Below are 16087 nucleotides of genomic sequence, written 5' to 3'. Positions count from 1 at the left end.
GTTTTTCCTTTTGTAATTCCCAGCAGAAGGTATAGAGATATTTGTGACTCTCAGCCAAACAGAGGGGTAGAAAAAGACATTCTCTTCTTAACTCCAGGCTGTATCATTTATCATTTTGCCCACCAATAAACAGGGACAACTCAAAAACAGAAAAGTCACAACTGCCTTATAAACTACATGCTGTAGAAGCAGAAAATCAGAAATTTAAAATCAGCATTAAGGAGGCATCTGATCTGTTCTTTTACTCCTGAATGGATGCATTTAACCAGAAAGTACCAATACTTCCCTTTAGTTGTCCACTTTTCGTATTTTTTCATTTACTCTTGAAATATTAATTTGTAATGTTGCCATCCTTGTCTACTAAAAGTGACATCCCCCCCTCTCTGTTTCAGGTGCTGATTCTATCCCGTATTGTACCACAGGATGACAATCATACGTGCCAATTTAATACACAAAATACATCAAAAATCCATCCTTATTTTATATCTAGCAACATATATTCCTATTCTGAAAGGATTCTGCTTAGTTGGATGAACACAAATTATGAGATTACCCGGCACATTATATGGAAAAACTGTGACAAGGGTGAGAAGTTACTATTTTTTTTTTCTTTAAGTAAAATCATTGCCAGTTTTAGTGTGTGAATGTAGAAGGCACCAAGGAACAGAACTCAGGACCCATGGATTATACACCTGAATCCAGCATTTACTCTCCCTGTTCTGCAGAAAAAAAAAAAAAAAAGTCTCAACATCTTTAAGGTCAGTTTTCTCACATGCCCAGTGGAAATAATAAAAGATGCTTTTTCAATTTATTATAAAGAATAAGTGAAGAAAATGTATGTAGAGATATTCTAAAAATAAAAGATAGTCTTATTATCACTGCTGGCATTTTCAGCTTTATAAACTATTAGATTTAGCTAACACAGCTCAAATCTTTTATATACGTAGTTGAAATTTGAGTAAAAAATGTCTTGTCGTCGTGAGGGTCATGTTGGAAATCACTAAGTGCAATAAAGCTTCATGAAATTTTGGCAGGGAGTAAGCTATATTAGACCCCATGTTTTCTAAGATAAGTAGGTGTCTGTAGATAGACCAGCTCCAGTGTGCAGGAGGGCTTTCCCTGGTTCTACCCTTGAGGGATAAGGCCCAGCAGATATATACCCCAAGGCCTTCAACTCTTTTGAAAAAGTTCCAGTTTGCTAACATAGCTGTGTGTTTTTCTTTCTTCTTAAGCATTGATTGCATTAAGAAAGAGGGCAGTGTGCATGTTGGTTCTTTCTTTAGGTTACATTCTGCTCCCCTCTTCCAGGTAAAACAAACCTGTTGTATTCAGACTTGCCTATTTTTTAATGTATAATAATTAAGTTCCTTTTTGTACACGCAACCCTCAGAGTTTAATTCAAACTATCAAAGTACACGAAAGATGAAGAGCACAATTTAAAATGAGACTTGAGTTTCAATTGCTCCTAACTTGAGGCATTACTTTAGAAAACATAGTTACATAGAGATTGAAAGAGATGCACTGGTGTATTGGTATTTGAGAACTGTAAACATAGTATATTTTATTACATTCTAATTGGTACTCTGATAATATTAAACCTAATTTGACTTGAAACTGCAATTTAACAAGATTCATACTCTATAAAAATGTCTTTGACCCATTCAAAAATATAAAGAACAAGATGTGAATATAAAGTAGTAAGGTGGGCTACACAAGCACATACCAAATTCATTTGATTATTGTAAAGCCACACTTTAATCAGTGTTTAAAAATATGTATATATTAAAAACCAATATGTTCCTTTGTTATAAAACTATTATAGTTATGTTTTACTAACAAGGTGGTCTCTGGGAGTTAATTTCAAAGAGTTTACTGCATTTTTAAGAAAAATGCATTATAAGCATCAGTCTCTGTTGTTGTTTTAGCACACTGAACCTTTCTGCCTTTGCAAAGACTTTGCACTTCCTAGTCCTCCTGCCTGCAACATTATTTACACAAATATCTCCATGGTTCTCTTTCTTACTTTGTTCAAGACCCTACTCAAATGTCACCTATCTGAGAAGGTTTCTCAATACCCTCTCTAAAATAGTGTGCCCTTTAGTCATTCTCACTCTTGCTCTATTTCTCTCAATAGCACTGTTACATTATATATACATATATTTGTTTAGTGTCTGTCTCTTCCAGTAGAAAGTGAGCTTGTTAAGCAAGAGCTTGTCCTTTTTGTTCACTGCTGTATTCCCAGAGCCTAGGACAATGCCTGGAAAATAACTGACACCTACCAAATATAGATTGAGCAAATAAATGGATGATTAAACAGACACATGCAGTTTTGTGCATTGTTATACCTTATTCCAGATAATGGAATATATACTCATTTACCAGTTTGTTCCTTCTGGTATAAATGTGAGGTTTGAGTTGAGTGGTTGAGGTGAAAGAACACTTTCCCTGTTCAGCATATACCTGAGTACAGGAGCAAAGGTTAATAAGTGGGGAAGTCCATGAGGAGAAGCTGTGTGAAAGGTTTAACTTAGGTTAACTTGGACTGAGAAAAAGTCATCCTCAGTGCCCCAGATATTTACCTCCCAATATTGTGACTTATTTTACTTACCCCAACCCCACAGTAAAGTCTGACTGTGTTTACAATGTGGTAAAGTGATGTTGTGGAGGATAAAGGGATAGGGCCTCATCCTGGATCTAATGAACGAGAAACTCAGGAGGTGGTGCCCAGCGATCTGTGTTTTAACAAGCCCTCCAGGGGATTCTGATGCATACTGGAGTATTAAAAAATTAGGCTAGACTACCCCAAAGAGTGGTTTCATCAGTGCTTTTAAATTGTCCACAGAAAGGTATCTGTTCCATCAGTATATTTCTCTTAATTTTCCTCTTTTAAAAAGAATTCTGTAAGACATATGGTGCCCCACCTCTCTGGTGACCTGTAAACTCTAAAAGTGGATGAGATCCCTCTGAAAATTCATAACCTTCAGTAAATTGCAATTTCTTTAAAATTATTTTTGTCTTTTTGATTAGTGTTGGTCTAGATTTCAAGGTCGCTAATCATTTTAAATAACACTCAGCTGTTCTAATAATATCAAATATAGGATATGTCTGTAAGTTCCACACCAGTCTTTAAATGCCCAAATGGGCACATCACAGATGCTAAATTAATGAATATCTGGTAAATAAATTGGCGGCTGAATAGCCAATTGGATAGTTAAAGCTGAAAAAATCAAAGTTTCAAATATTTAAAACTAGCCAAAAACCTAGATGACTCAGAGGTGACAGGAACAAGCCAACAGTTTATTATTGTGTCATATCTGCAAACAAAGATGGCATTACTTCTTTCCTTTAAAATATGGATATATTTTATCTCTTTTTCTTGCTAAATTGCCATGGCCAGCACCTCCAGTACAATGTTGATTAGAAGTGCCAAGAACAGACATCCTTGTATTTTTTCTGATTTTATGGGGGAAGAAAAGCATTCGGTCATTCACCATTAGGTATGATATAAGCCCTGTCGTTTTTGTAGTTGCTCTTATTGGTTTGAGGAATATCTCTTCTATTCCTAATTAAATGAGTGATTTTATTGTGAAAGAGTGTTGGATTTTGCCAAATGCTTTTTCTGAATCCATTCAGATGATCATGTATTTGTCCTCTATTCTTTTAATACAGCGTGTGGCATGATTGATTTTCATATTTTAAAATAAACTTATATTCTTGGGGAAAATCATCCTTCTTTTTAGTGCGTAAAGACTTTTTACATGTTGTAGGAGTCAGTTTCCCTGGTATTTTGTTGATTTTTGCATTTGTAATCATAACGGTTAATGGTGTAAAGGGTTAATGTGTAATACTCTTTTCTTGTGATGTCTTTGGATTTGGTATCTCAGTAATACTAGCCTCAGATTGAATTGTTTGTGAATTTACCATTTTTTGGAAGAGTTTACGAAGGATTGTTATTAATTATAAAAAAATTAGTTTAAGTGAAACTATCTGGTTCTAAGCTTTTCTTTGTGCAAAATTTTTTCTTCTAACTGTTAATTCATTCCTCTACTTGTTATGGGTCCATTCAGTTTTTCTATTTCTTCTTGAATCAGCTTTGGTAGCTGGTGTCATTCTAGGAATTTGTGTATTTTTCTGAATTATCTAATTTGATAGCAAGGATTTGTTCACAGTATCCCCTTATAATTCTTTCTATTTCTTGAAGGTCTGTAGTGATATTCCCTCTTTCATCCATCATTTTAGAAATTTCATTCCTTGCTCTTTTATTCTTCCTTAGTCTGTGTAAATGTTTTTCAATTTTGTTGATCTTTTCAAGAAATTTGCTACTGGTTTCCTTGATATTCTCTATTGTTTATCTGTTCTCTATTTCATTTACTTCTGTACTAACCTTCATTCTTTATTTCCTTCTGGTTGCTTTGAGTTTAGATTAGTATTCCTTTTCTATTTTCTTAATGAGAAGGGTAAGATTATTATTTTGAGATCTGCCTTCTTTTTCTAATTGAGGTGTTTATAGCTATATATTCCTCTGGAAGCATTTCTTTAGCTGCATTCCATAAGCTTTGATATGTTTTATTGTTTTTTTTTTTCATTCATCTCAAAATATTTTCTGATTTTCTTGTTGTTTCTTCTTTGGTCCATTGGCCATTGTGGTAGGGAAAATAATGGCCATCCCAAAGATGTCCACATTCTAATCCCTGGAACTTATGAATAGATTAACTAACATGTTAAAAGGGACCATGCAGATGTGATTAAGATTAAGGATTTACAGATGGGGAGATTGTATTATATTATGAAGGTGGACTCATTCTTACTGAATGAGTCTTTAAAAGGAGAAAACCTTTCTTAGCTGGGTCAAAGAGAGAGAGAGAGATGCGACAAAGGATGAAGGTCTAGAGAGATGGCAGTGTGAAAACTTGATGACCTGTTGCTGGTTCTGAAATGTAGGGAACTATGTGTAAACATCAGAGAGAGGCTTCTAGGAGCCAAAGGCAACACCACAGCTGAAAGCCAGCAAGGAAACAGAGATCTTAACCATCCAGCCACATGAAAGTGAATTCTGCTAACACCTGAATGAGTAAAGGAATAATTTCTCCCATGGATACACCAGAAATGAATGCAGTCCTGCTAACAACTTGATTTTAGCCTGGTGAAACCCTTATCAGATTTCTGACCTATAGAATGGTAATATATATAGTTTAAGCCATTTAGTTTGTGGCAATTTCTTACAATAGCAATAGAAAAAAATGTAATTTAGTTGTCTGGTGTGTAATTTCTACACTGTTTGTGAATTTACCAAACCTCCTTATGTTATCATATCCTAATTTAAATCAGTTGTGGTCAAAGAAAATACTTTTCATGATTTCAATCATTTTAAGTTTATTAAAGCTTTTTTATGTCATGGAGAATATTACATGCATGTTTGTGTAAAAAAGATGTGCATTCTGTTCTTGTTGGGTGGAAAGTTCTAAAGATATCTGTTAAGTCTAGTTAGTTTATATTTTCTCCTTCCTTGTTGACCTTCTGCATAGTTGTTTCTCCATTACTGAAATTAGGGTATTGAAACTATTATTGTTGAACTGTTTATTTCTTGTTTAACTTTTGTCAGTTTTTGTGTTACTTATTTTGGGGCTCTCTTGTCAGATGCATGTATGTTTATAATTGCTATGTCTTACTGACAGATTGGGTCTATTATAATTATAAAATGTTTATTTTTGTCCCTAATACAAAATTTTGTCTTAAAGTCTATTTTGTCTAACGTTAGTATAGCTTCTGCAGTTCTCTTAAGTTTACCATCTGCAAGGTGTATCTACTTTGATTCTTTTACTTCCAATTTATTTGTTCTATTGAATCTAAACTGTCTCTTTTGTAGACACCATAAAGTTGGAGAATGGTTTTTGAAATCATTTTAGCAATCTCTGCCTTTCAGCTGGAGAGTTTAATCCATGTGCACTTATTAACTAATTATTGATAAGCTTAGATACATGTCTGTCATTTTGGTATTTATTTTCAATGTATCTTTTGTCTTTGTTACTCTGTTCCTCCATTACTGCTTAATTTTGTGTTAAATAGACTAAATTTACACTAAATAATTTAGTGTGTTAAATTTACACTAAATAATTTTAGTGTAAAATTATAATTACCTAGCTGTTTGTTTCACTATATATTTTTGAGTTATTTTTAGTGATTTTCCTAGGGTTTACAATTAGCATCTTAACTTAAAACAACTTAGTTTGGATTAATACTAACTAAATTTGAATAATATACAGAAACTTTGCTCCAATATACCTCTCCCACTCCTTTGTACTATTATTGAGGAACAAGTCACATCTATATATATTAAAAGCTGATAAACACAGTTTTATAATCAGTGCTTTTTGTGGTTGTCTTAAAAAGATATGAGAATAAAAGAATTATAATGAAAATATTTCTATACTGTATTTTTATTAAACTATGTAGTTACCTTTACTTGTGCTATTTATTTTCTTGTGTATATGTGAGTCACTTTCTAGTGTCCTTTCCTTTCAGCCTGAAGGATTCCTTTATTATTCCTTGAGGGGCAGGAATGATAGAGATAAATTTTCTCAGGTTTTGTTTATTTTGGAATGTCTTTATTTCTCCTTCATTGTAGAAGGAAAGTTTTTCTGGATATAGAATTTTTGTTTGTTAGTCTTTTCCTTTCAGCACTTTGAATATCTCATCTCATTTCTTTCTGACTTTCATGGTTTCTGATGAGAAATCAGCTATTAATCTTAATTAGGATTCCTTTAAGATGATGTGTTTCTCTTCTCTTGCTGCTTCCAAGATTCTCTCTTTAACTTTGTCTTTAGACAGTTGATGATGATGAGTTTTTCCTACTTAGAGTTTGTTCAACTTCTTGAATGTGTGTATTAATGTAGTTGGTCAAATATTGGAAGTTTTCAGACATTATTTTTTCAAATATTATTTCTACCTCTTCCTCTTTCTCCTCTCCTTGAGAGACTCTCATTAAGCGCATGTTGTTATGCCTGACACTGCCCTGCCGGACTCTGAGGCTCAGTTCATTTATTTTCATTCTTTTTTCTTTCTCTTTCTTTGACTGCGTGACAGATTCTTTCTGCTGCCTGCTCAAATCTGCTGTTGTGTTCCTCTAATGAATATTTTATGTCAGTAATTGTACTTTTCAACTCCAGATCCTCTATTTTTTTCCTTTTAATAGTTACGTTGTATTTATTGATATTCTCTATTCAGTGAGCCATCATTCTCATACTTTCCTCTTTAGATAGCATTCCCTTTGGTTCTTTGAACATATTTATAATAGCTGAAATAAAGTCTTTGTCTAGTGTATCCAACGTCAGGGCTCCCTACAGAACACTTTCTATTCATTACTTTTTTTCTATTGTATGGGATGTACTTTCCTGTTTCTATGAAAGTCTCATGTTTTTTCTTGTTGAAAACAAGACATTTTAGATAGTATAATGCAATAATTCTGAAATTAGGTTCCCCTCACCCCAAGGTTTGTGTTACTGTTTCTTTGTTCTGTTGTTGTTGTTGTTATTATTGCTATTGCTACAGCTGCTTTTGCTCTTTTGTTGGTTACAAAAGACTTACCTGGAACAATTCTGTGAAGTCTGTATACTCTGTCATGTGCCACCAATGAAGATCTGCACAGTTACCTTATTAGTCATCCAGTGATTCTTCAGACATTTCCTTAAATACCTTGAGCCAATAAGTCTTCCATCCTCTGCCCATGAACTCTTTGTGTCTGTTGGGTCACACCTTCAAAGCTCAGGTACTTCATAACTCTGGTTTAGCCCTCACTTCCTACAAATACAGAGTTTCAAGGTCATCTAGTATTGAGAGATTGGGGTTCTCTCAGATTTTTCTCAGGAATGTGCTCAGCACTACACATGTAGATGACTTCTTGACCCCAAGATACAAGATATGCCAGGGTTTTCTAATGCTCTCTATTGATATCTCACTCCTGATATTTTCTTTTTAAGTTTTGTGCCAGGCTTTTGCTTAACAGTCACAGGCAGTTGCAATATTAAATAGTTGCTGCCATTTTTCTCCCAAAAACACTCTGGGAGAGAACATTTCCCAGAGAGTGAGCCCAGAGTCAGGTCAAATAATGACAAATCCCTGTGAAACTGGCACCATACCTGCCTCCAGTGTTTTCCCAGTCAGACCTTTTCCATTCCTAACCCCATGATGATAACAACTAATTACCCTCTCTAATCATTAGAGAACTATCATTGCTTTTGATATCCTATAAAGAGGAAATTAAGGAATGAGGTAGAGAGCCAACTATCCTATTCTATAATAATCAGGGTTTTTGTGTAGATAATTCGTATTTAGCAAGTTCTTATCTTTGTATGTTTTATTATCTAAAATTCCATGTTGGCATAACATTATGGTGATCTTCAATTAGTCTATGACATTAGACATCCCATATGTATTCTTCTTCTAATATTTCATTTTCTCTCAAAATGTTCAAAAAAGGATCCCAGGTGTCTTCTGTTCTTTGAAGGGAGAGAAACCCAAGACTATTTATAAAAGGAACAGTCTTGAAGGAAAGCATGGCTGGATAGGAAAAATGAAAATTACATTTAGTTATCATCTGCTCTTTAATATAACTCACTACATTTCTAATTGGAAATCTAATAAAGCCATGATTATTAACAATAATAGCCAATATTTGCTATATGCCAACCAAAGGACTAAGCATTGCACACATATTTGTTTTATTTCATCCTCATAACAAACAACATGATGTTGTAGCTGCTCTTATTACTATTATTATTACTAATACTATTACTATAATTGTTATTATTTAAAAGATAGCAAAACTAAAACAGAGATAAACTTATTTTCCTAGGAAAGGGTGTGGCTGGAATTTGAATCTGATAGGTTTGTGTTAAGTATCATTGTGGGATACTAATTCCTCAAAATATTAATCACAGTCTTCTTTAACTTAGCTCTCTGCAATTCTTGAGACTTCTGTTCCTGATAGCCTAGGAGATGTTTTATTTCCTTTCTTATCCACAACCAGGGATTTCAAACCTGGATGCACATTGGAATCAACTGGGAAATATTTTTGGAATACTGATATCTCACCCCAGACCAATTGAAACTGAATCCCTGCAGTAGTATTGTACATTTGAAACTTTTAAAAGCCCTTTAGATGATTCTGCTACATAGGGAAGGTTTTTTAAAAAGCAGACAGAAATCACTGATGTCCACAAATTTAGAAATAGGGACCAAGTTTAAGTAATATGCAGATACCATCTAAGATAATATTTGCCCACCACAAGACAAGCCATGTCCTGAAGTATGTCTCAAATTTAAGGTAATAAATTTGTGAATAGCATTATGAATTCTGAGTTATATATTTATGTTTTGTTTTGTTACATGTTTTGATTTTACGCAGCATTGATAGTCACTGCTATGACAGGTGAGATAATTATCACTCTTTTTTTTTCCCCTCATCTTCCTTCACCTGTGTTACTATTATTACACCTACATTGTCAATATTTGTAACATTTGTGTTCTGTTCTGTCAGTGTTAAATCATGGGTCATTTCCCCAGGGATTCTCCTTTTTGAAATTTTTTTATTTAACTATTAAATGGTTCTCTTTCATAATTATTTTGTTTTTCCAGTTATCATATCAAAGGTCTGTAGTTTCTGTGTTCTCTCTGTAAATGTCTTTCTGTTTTCTTTACATATGAATGGCATCTTGACTGAGTAATTGGGGTCACCTTTTATTTTTCTCAGAGCTCTGAGGATAGTGCTCCATTGTCTTATGCCTTTAAAATAATTTGTAAAATCTGAGATCAGCCAGACGACTCCTCCCTTGTAGGTGACTTGTTTATTTTTGGGTCTTGGTCTTTTTTATGATCTCAAGGTAGGTGAAGTTTTCAGCAGTTTGAAGCCTGTTCTAAACATTCTTTTTGTGAATTTGGCATATGAGGTCTTTGTGCACCCCTTTTGAAGTCTAAGATATTGGTTGAAACTTAAGCAAGAGGAGGCCCTTTCTAACCTTCTATTAATAAAGGTTGTCTTGTATTACACTTGTTCTCTTTCATAGTTAATCTTAAACAGAGTACATTTAACATTTTATCATTAACTATGATATTCACTGTAGTATTATTCTGTAGATTATTTTCATCATATTCTGGAAGATCTCTCCTCTCCTTACTTTGCTGGGAATTTTCATGAACAATTATATTGACTTTTAAATGTTTTTTAATCTCTGAAGCTCCATATATGGTAAATTGATTTTAAAATGGTAAACCAAATTCAATTTTCCCATGATAGCTAATCTTTATGTATATATAAATGTATGTATACTTCGCTAGAATTGGTTTATTAATGTTTTAATTTCTCGCTTCAATTTACACGAATTATAATCAGTCTATTATTTCTATGCTTTTAAATAGTTTTGCTATAAATTTTATACTAGCCTCACAAAATTACCTGGAGAACATGCCATCTTTCTTAGATGCTGAAAGTTCATACGTGAGTGATATTGTTTATTTCTTGAAAGTTTGTAGAATTCAATGGTAAAACCATCTGAGCCAGTTTTTTCCTTTGTGATTGATTTAAAATAACTAAATCAATTTGTAATTGCTATGTTTTATTCCTATTTTATATTTCCACTTGAGTGAGATTATGTTACTTATATTTTCATGGAATTAATGAATTTCATTAAATTTTTAATATTCATAAATTATTTAATCTGTTCTCTTAGATGTAACTTCTGCAATTATTGTTTTTTATTTTCAATATCATTTGCTTATATCTTTTTTTTTTAAATTAGTCTTTTTCCATAGCAGTTATCACCTTTGTACTGAAGATTCTTTAGTTTCTTGCAAGTTTAATGATACTTTTAAAAAGCTGCTTTTTATGTATTAGAAAGCATTTCCAGTTGTTTTCTTCAAGTGCATTGTTCAGGATATCTGCTCTGGGACACAGCTGATCAATATATTTAATATTCCATACATCAGTATTTCCTGGTTTGATTGTTTTCTACAGAAGAATTGGTTTCTAGTTTCAAATAATATGTAGGTTCAAGATTAGAATAAATTAATAATATTTTATATTTATTGTATTATGTATCAATCCCATGTAATAGTAGCTGCTATTAAATGTAAATTTATTTAAAATGTAATGAGTTCTAATATAAATTTTAGTGATGAGATATTTTAAAAGCATACCACTTGTTACTTTGACATTAATAGAATCTGTTATTATCTATCTAAAGTAACACTTTACAAATTTATTTCCCCTTAACAGTTAATTCCTGGATAAACAGTATTATACTGAAGTTATTATCAAAATAACATGTTTGGTTAATTTATTACAATAGCACAGTAATTCAGAAATCTAATATGGTTGCACCTAAATCTATGACTTGAACAATCACGTATGATATGATAAATGACATTTATTTATTTGTGCTTGTCCAAGGAATAGTCATACTTTCAATATAAGTAGCACTGAAGCATATTTAGCAGTTTCTGTTGGCATAATATTAACAAAAATAACAAATGATCCAGCAGTAATTGGTAGCACTGCAGATTATGTTGTTCCTTAACAAATAATTTTCTGACACTCTATCAAAAAGCATCCTTTGATTTATTTCTTGAAAAAAAGAGCAAGAAGATATTATGCACATCATACATATTTAATCACGCAATTTCCTCTATTGTTCTTGTAGCGTTAATATTGGTAATCTGTCATATGTCTTTTGTGCATTATATTTCCCTGCTGTTTCTATAAATAATGACTATCTGACTGTAGGCATTCTTCGCTGCATGGGAACAGGGCATTGGAGCAGGCCTAGTCCTTACAGGCCACCTGCCATCAACATCCTCTGGAAGACTTTCTCTGAAACCCTAGGCTTAGTTAGACTTTCCTCCTCTGGGCCATATAGCAATTATGCATAAGAAACCTGTTGGACAACACTTTCTGAGTAGTAAGGATCCTTGTCAGCCTACAACCAAGGGAGCATTTGTTTCTCTGAATAACTTAGTATTTTGAAAAATAGGTCTAAAATATTTGTCCCCTAAATGATAATCTCTTTTCTTTTCTTAAAGATTAAATCTACTAATTCATATTTCTTTTTATACTTAATTTTCCAAAATTCCTAGTAACGAAAGCTTCAGGTGAGATTCTGTTCATCAAAATCAATACATTAATAAATTCTTTTGGATTCCTTACCACAGTAATGTAATCAAAGAACTGAAGTTTCCAAGTGGCTGCAAAGGTCAGGGATTGGCAAACTATGACCTGCAGACCAAGTCTGGCTTACTGTCTATTTTTTAAATAGCATTTTATTAGAACAGACTCACACTCATTAATTTACATATTAGCTATAGCTACAATGACCGAGTTGGGGAGTCCCAGCAGAGAAAATATGGAGTACAAAGATTAAAATATTTACTATCTGGCCCTATCTGGAAAGAGTTTGATGACCTCTGCTCTAGACTTTCTGTGGCCTATAAACTTGATATGAGATAAATCAAGACTTCCATTTGGGCTAATTTTTGATAAAATTTATGAGTTAAATATGTATCCTCTTACTGCACTTTTGATTTTTGCTATGCCTTTACTGTGTGTTCCTTAATTGTGTTGATGAAACAATTAAATCTTAGAATATATAGTTTTTCTATTTTATAACTTACTTTTGTATATGTTAAATGATATCATTTAATCTTTTTCTCACTGGTAAGAAGGTAGAGGAACATTGTTACTGAGAATCAGCTATTTGGAAGTACAAAATAAAGAGTGGTAGGATGGACATATGGGTCAAAAGCTATTCTATAAGTGAAAAGTGACTCATTATCCAAAGAGAATACTGTGCTTCCCACTCTAAAAAATATGGAAATTCTACTAAGTATCATATGCATAACTTCGAGGTCATGTGAATGATCTGCGTCTCATATGTCTTCATAATTCAGCTAGTTTTCAAAGCAAGATGATTTCTGCATTAAAGCAAACATTATGCTGAATTTCAGAAGCACTTGGTTTAACATACAAATATCAATCAAGATGATGCACTTTATTAATAGAATATAAAAGAAAAAATGAACATCTCAATGGATACAGAAATAGCAAAATCATATATCTAAAAAGTACTTGTATTGAGAATATACAAACAACAAAACACAACTATAAAAATAAACCAAATTAAAAAAACAAAACAAATATCCCAATTAAAAATGGGCAAAGAACAGAGAGTAGCCTAGATCAAAGGAACTACAATTAAAGTAGAGAAAAACCTTGGCACACCTTAGGCAGTCGTAAACTGTGGTGGATTCTTGACCTGCAGCCCCGGATATGAAAGAAAAGAAAAAAGTGTGGGAGATGAGATCAGAGAAGAGCTTTGATATTTTGCTCCTTCATCTTCCCAACCTTGTTCTACAGGATTACTGCCATCCTATTCTTACTGAGAATCAGGTTTCAGTAGCAGTAGCCCAGGACAACTTGTCTTAGACAAGTAATATCAAAGCAGCCCCAAAGTTGTGACGGATTGAACAAAATACATGCTGTTGCTTTCTGCTCTTGGAAGTAAAGAGCTAGAAATAGCTTTGCTCCCATCTTTATAACAACAACAAAAAGCCAGGCAAACAGCAAATTCCCAACTTTTCTTGAACCACCCCCTCCCCCAGAAAGCTGAGGTTGCAGGAAAACATAGTTGCCCAAAATTTAAAGAGTTACAGTAGTTTCCAGGAAGAAATAAGATACTAGCAGTGGTCTTCATGTGGTACATACAGATGGACACCAGTAAGAGAAGTTGAATAAGGATGGTTGGCAAATTAGTAGACACCAGGTACACACTAGTAAAAGAGTATGAAGCCCCTGGGGTCACAAGTATAGGGGAATCTGCATCATCTTGCTGATTTTTTCTCCACAGTCCTCACAGATCACTCACAGAAAAGACTGAAGGTAGTCCTGACAATGTGTCCCTCAGGGTGGAGGACCTGTGGAAGGACAGTTTGCCCACTCTCCTATATCTCCTATGGAACAAAAAGCATTAATCTGTGGGGAAAAGGGTAACAAATACTGTCGCCCTTAGGACTCTAGTGAAATCTCATTGCAGCTGGAAAAAGAAATAAAAAATTGTTTCCTCATATTTTTATTTCCTTCATACTCCCACCCCTGAGGGAGGGGCTGGAACATGATATGATTTTCAAGTAGAAAATCCCAGAGAGTCTACAAAAGAGTTCTTAGAACTAGTACATGAGTTTATCCATGTCATAGGACTTATGATCAGTATACCAAAAAATACATATATTTCTAAATATTAGCCATAAACAGTTGAAATTAAAAAATTACAATAAAGAAATACTTAATTGCATTACATTATTACAATATTGAAATACCTAAGTATAAACTAAACAAGATATGTGCAAGATATATATGCTGAAAACTACAAAACACTGCTGAAAGAAATCAAATAAAATCTAAATAAATGAAGAAATTCACCATGCACATGGGGTTGGAAGATTTGATACTGTTAAGATTTCAAAATGATCTATAGATACAATGCAATCCTAATGAAAATCTCATTAAACATTTTTTGTAGATTCAACAACCTGATCCTAATATGTATATGGAAAGGGATAGCTACTGGAATAGGAAAAATAAATTTTAAATAGCAGAAAAAGTAGGAGGTCTCAAGAAACCACAGTAATCAGGACTGTGTGGTGTTGGCAAAAGATAGATACAGAGATCAATGGAGTAGAATAGAGAGGCCAGAAATAGACCCAGACAAATACAGTCAACTATTTATTTACAAATGTGCAAAAGCAATTTAATGGAGGAAAGATCACTTTTTCAACAAATCGTATTTGAATTATTGGACATATATGTGCAAAAAATGAACCTGACATCTTCCTCTCACCTCATATTAAAATCATCTCAAAATAGATCATAGATCTAAATGTAAAATATGAAACCATAGAGTTATAGAAGAAAACATGAGAGAAAATCAATGTTACCTTGGGTTAGACAAAAAGTTTTTAGATATACGACCAGAAGCATTAGTGTGACATCATCAACATGGTGATGTAAATGGCTACTGAAAACTCCTCTCCAGAGATTCAACCAAAAAAGGAACACTTCTGAATTGTTTGGAACTCTGGAGGGGGATACAGACTGGAGAAAGACCCTGCAGATGCCAAACTGAAGAAAAAGAAGAAATATCAGATAGGAATCTTCTGTCCCAAACCGGCTGGTCCTCTCCTCAACCCCTTCCCTTGTGGGAAAGGCACAGAATCAGCAGACAGGAACCCTGCCACCAGGGACACAGATCTTAAAATCTCTCAAAGCTGTGAGACATGCTCCAACTGTTTGAACACCTGGGAGAAAGAGGAGGACATTTCAAGCCCCAGGTCAGTGAGGGACAAAGGGACTGAGAAAACATGGACATAGACTGTTTTTCCAGCCCTGGGTCTGAAAACCCTTCCTCACCCTGAAGGGAAGCAGCAGCTGGCAGCCATTTTCTTGCCTTGTGGAATGCTGGAGTACAGGTCAGCTGAGGGAGCACTTGGCCACAGGTGTAGCCCCACATTCGTATTAAGCCAGATTGTGGTCAGCAAAGTGAGGGTATAGGAATCTCACAGTTTCAACTCACCTTTTTGCACCCTGTGCTCTGAGGCAAAGCAGCCTCTGAGGATGATTAAGTTACCAAACAATACCATCTGCTGGACAGTTTGGAAAGTAAAAAGGAAACAGCACCACTGGAAGCCAGAAGATCCATATTACCTTATACAGTGAACTTGCTAGAGTGCCCAGTGCCTACCTCCCATCCCTGTGTCAGGCCACAGTGGGTGCCTGATTTGGGGGGAAGACTGGGGGGGCAGAGCCATTCTGACAACTGGTCAAAAAAGAAAAACAAACAAATAAAGAAACCAAAGAAAACCAGCAAGAAAACCCAAGGCAAAAGAGAGAAAACAACGTCCCAAAAACCAATCAAGAAACTCAGATGCCACAGCAAAAAATCATGAATCACACCAGGAAACACAAAGATACAGCTCAGTCAAATGAATAAACTAACACCTCAGCAGAGATTCAAGAGGTGAAACAACTAATTAAAGATGTTCAAAC

At 34.0% G+C, this 16087-nt stretch overlaps 1 protein-coding gene across 1 annotated transcript in view; it reads left to right on the top strand.

The window, feature by feature from the left end:
- The window catches only part of CFAP47 (cilia and flagella associated protein 47), a 455597-nt gene that overhangs the window by 186484 nt on the left and 253026 nt on the right, over positions 1 to 16087 (top strand). Inside the window, exon 33 of the mRNA XM_037824716.1 lies at positions 393 to 585. Within this exon, the coding sequence (XP_037680644.1) occupies positions 393 to 585 (193 nt within the window). The remainder of the gene's footprint in view (positions 1 to 392; positions 586 to 16087) is intronic.

This window comes from Choloepus didactylus (genome assembly GCF_015220235.1).
Source record: "Choloepus didactylus isolate mChoDid1 chromosome Y unlocalized genomic scaffold, mChoDid1.pri SUPER_Y_unloc1, whole genome shotgun sequence".
Classification (NCBI taxonomy): Eukaryota; Metazoa; Chordata; class Mammalia; order Pilosa; family Megalonychidae; genus Choloepus; species Choloepus didactylus.
Note: the sequence above shows the minus strand (reverse complement) of the source record. Positions and strands in the feature narration are given on the sequence as shown.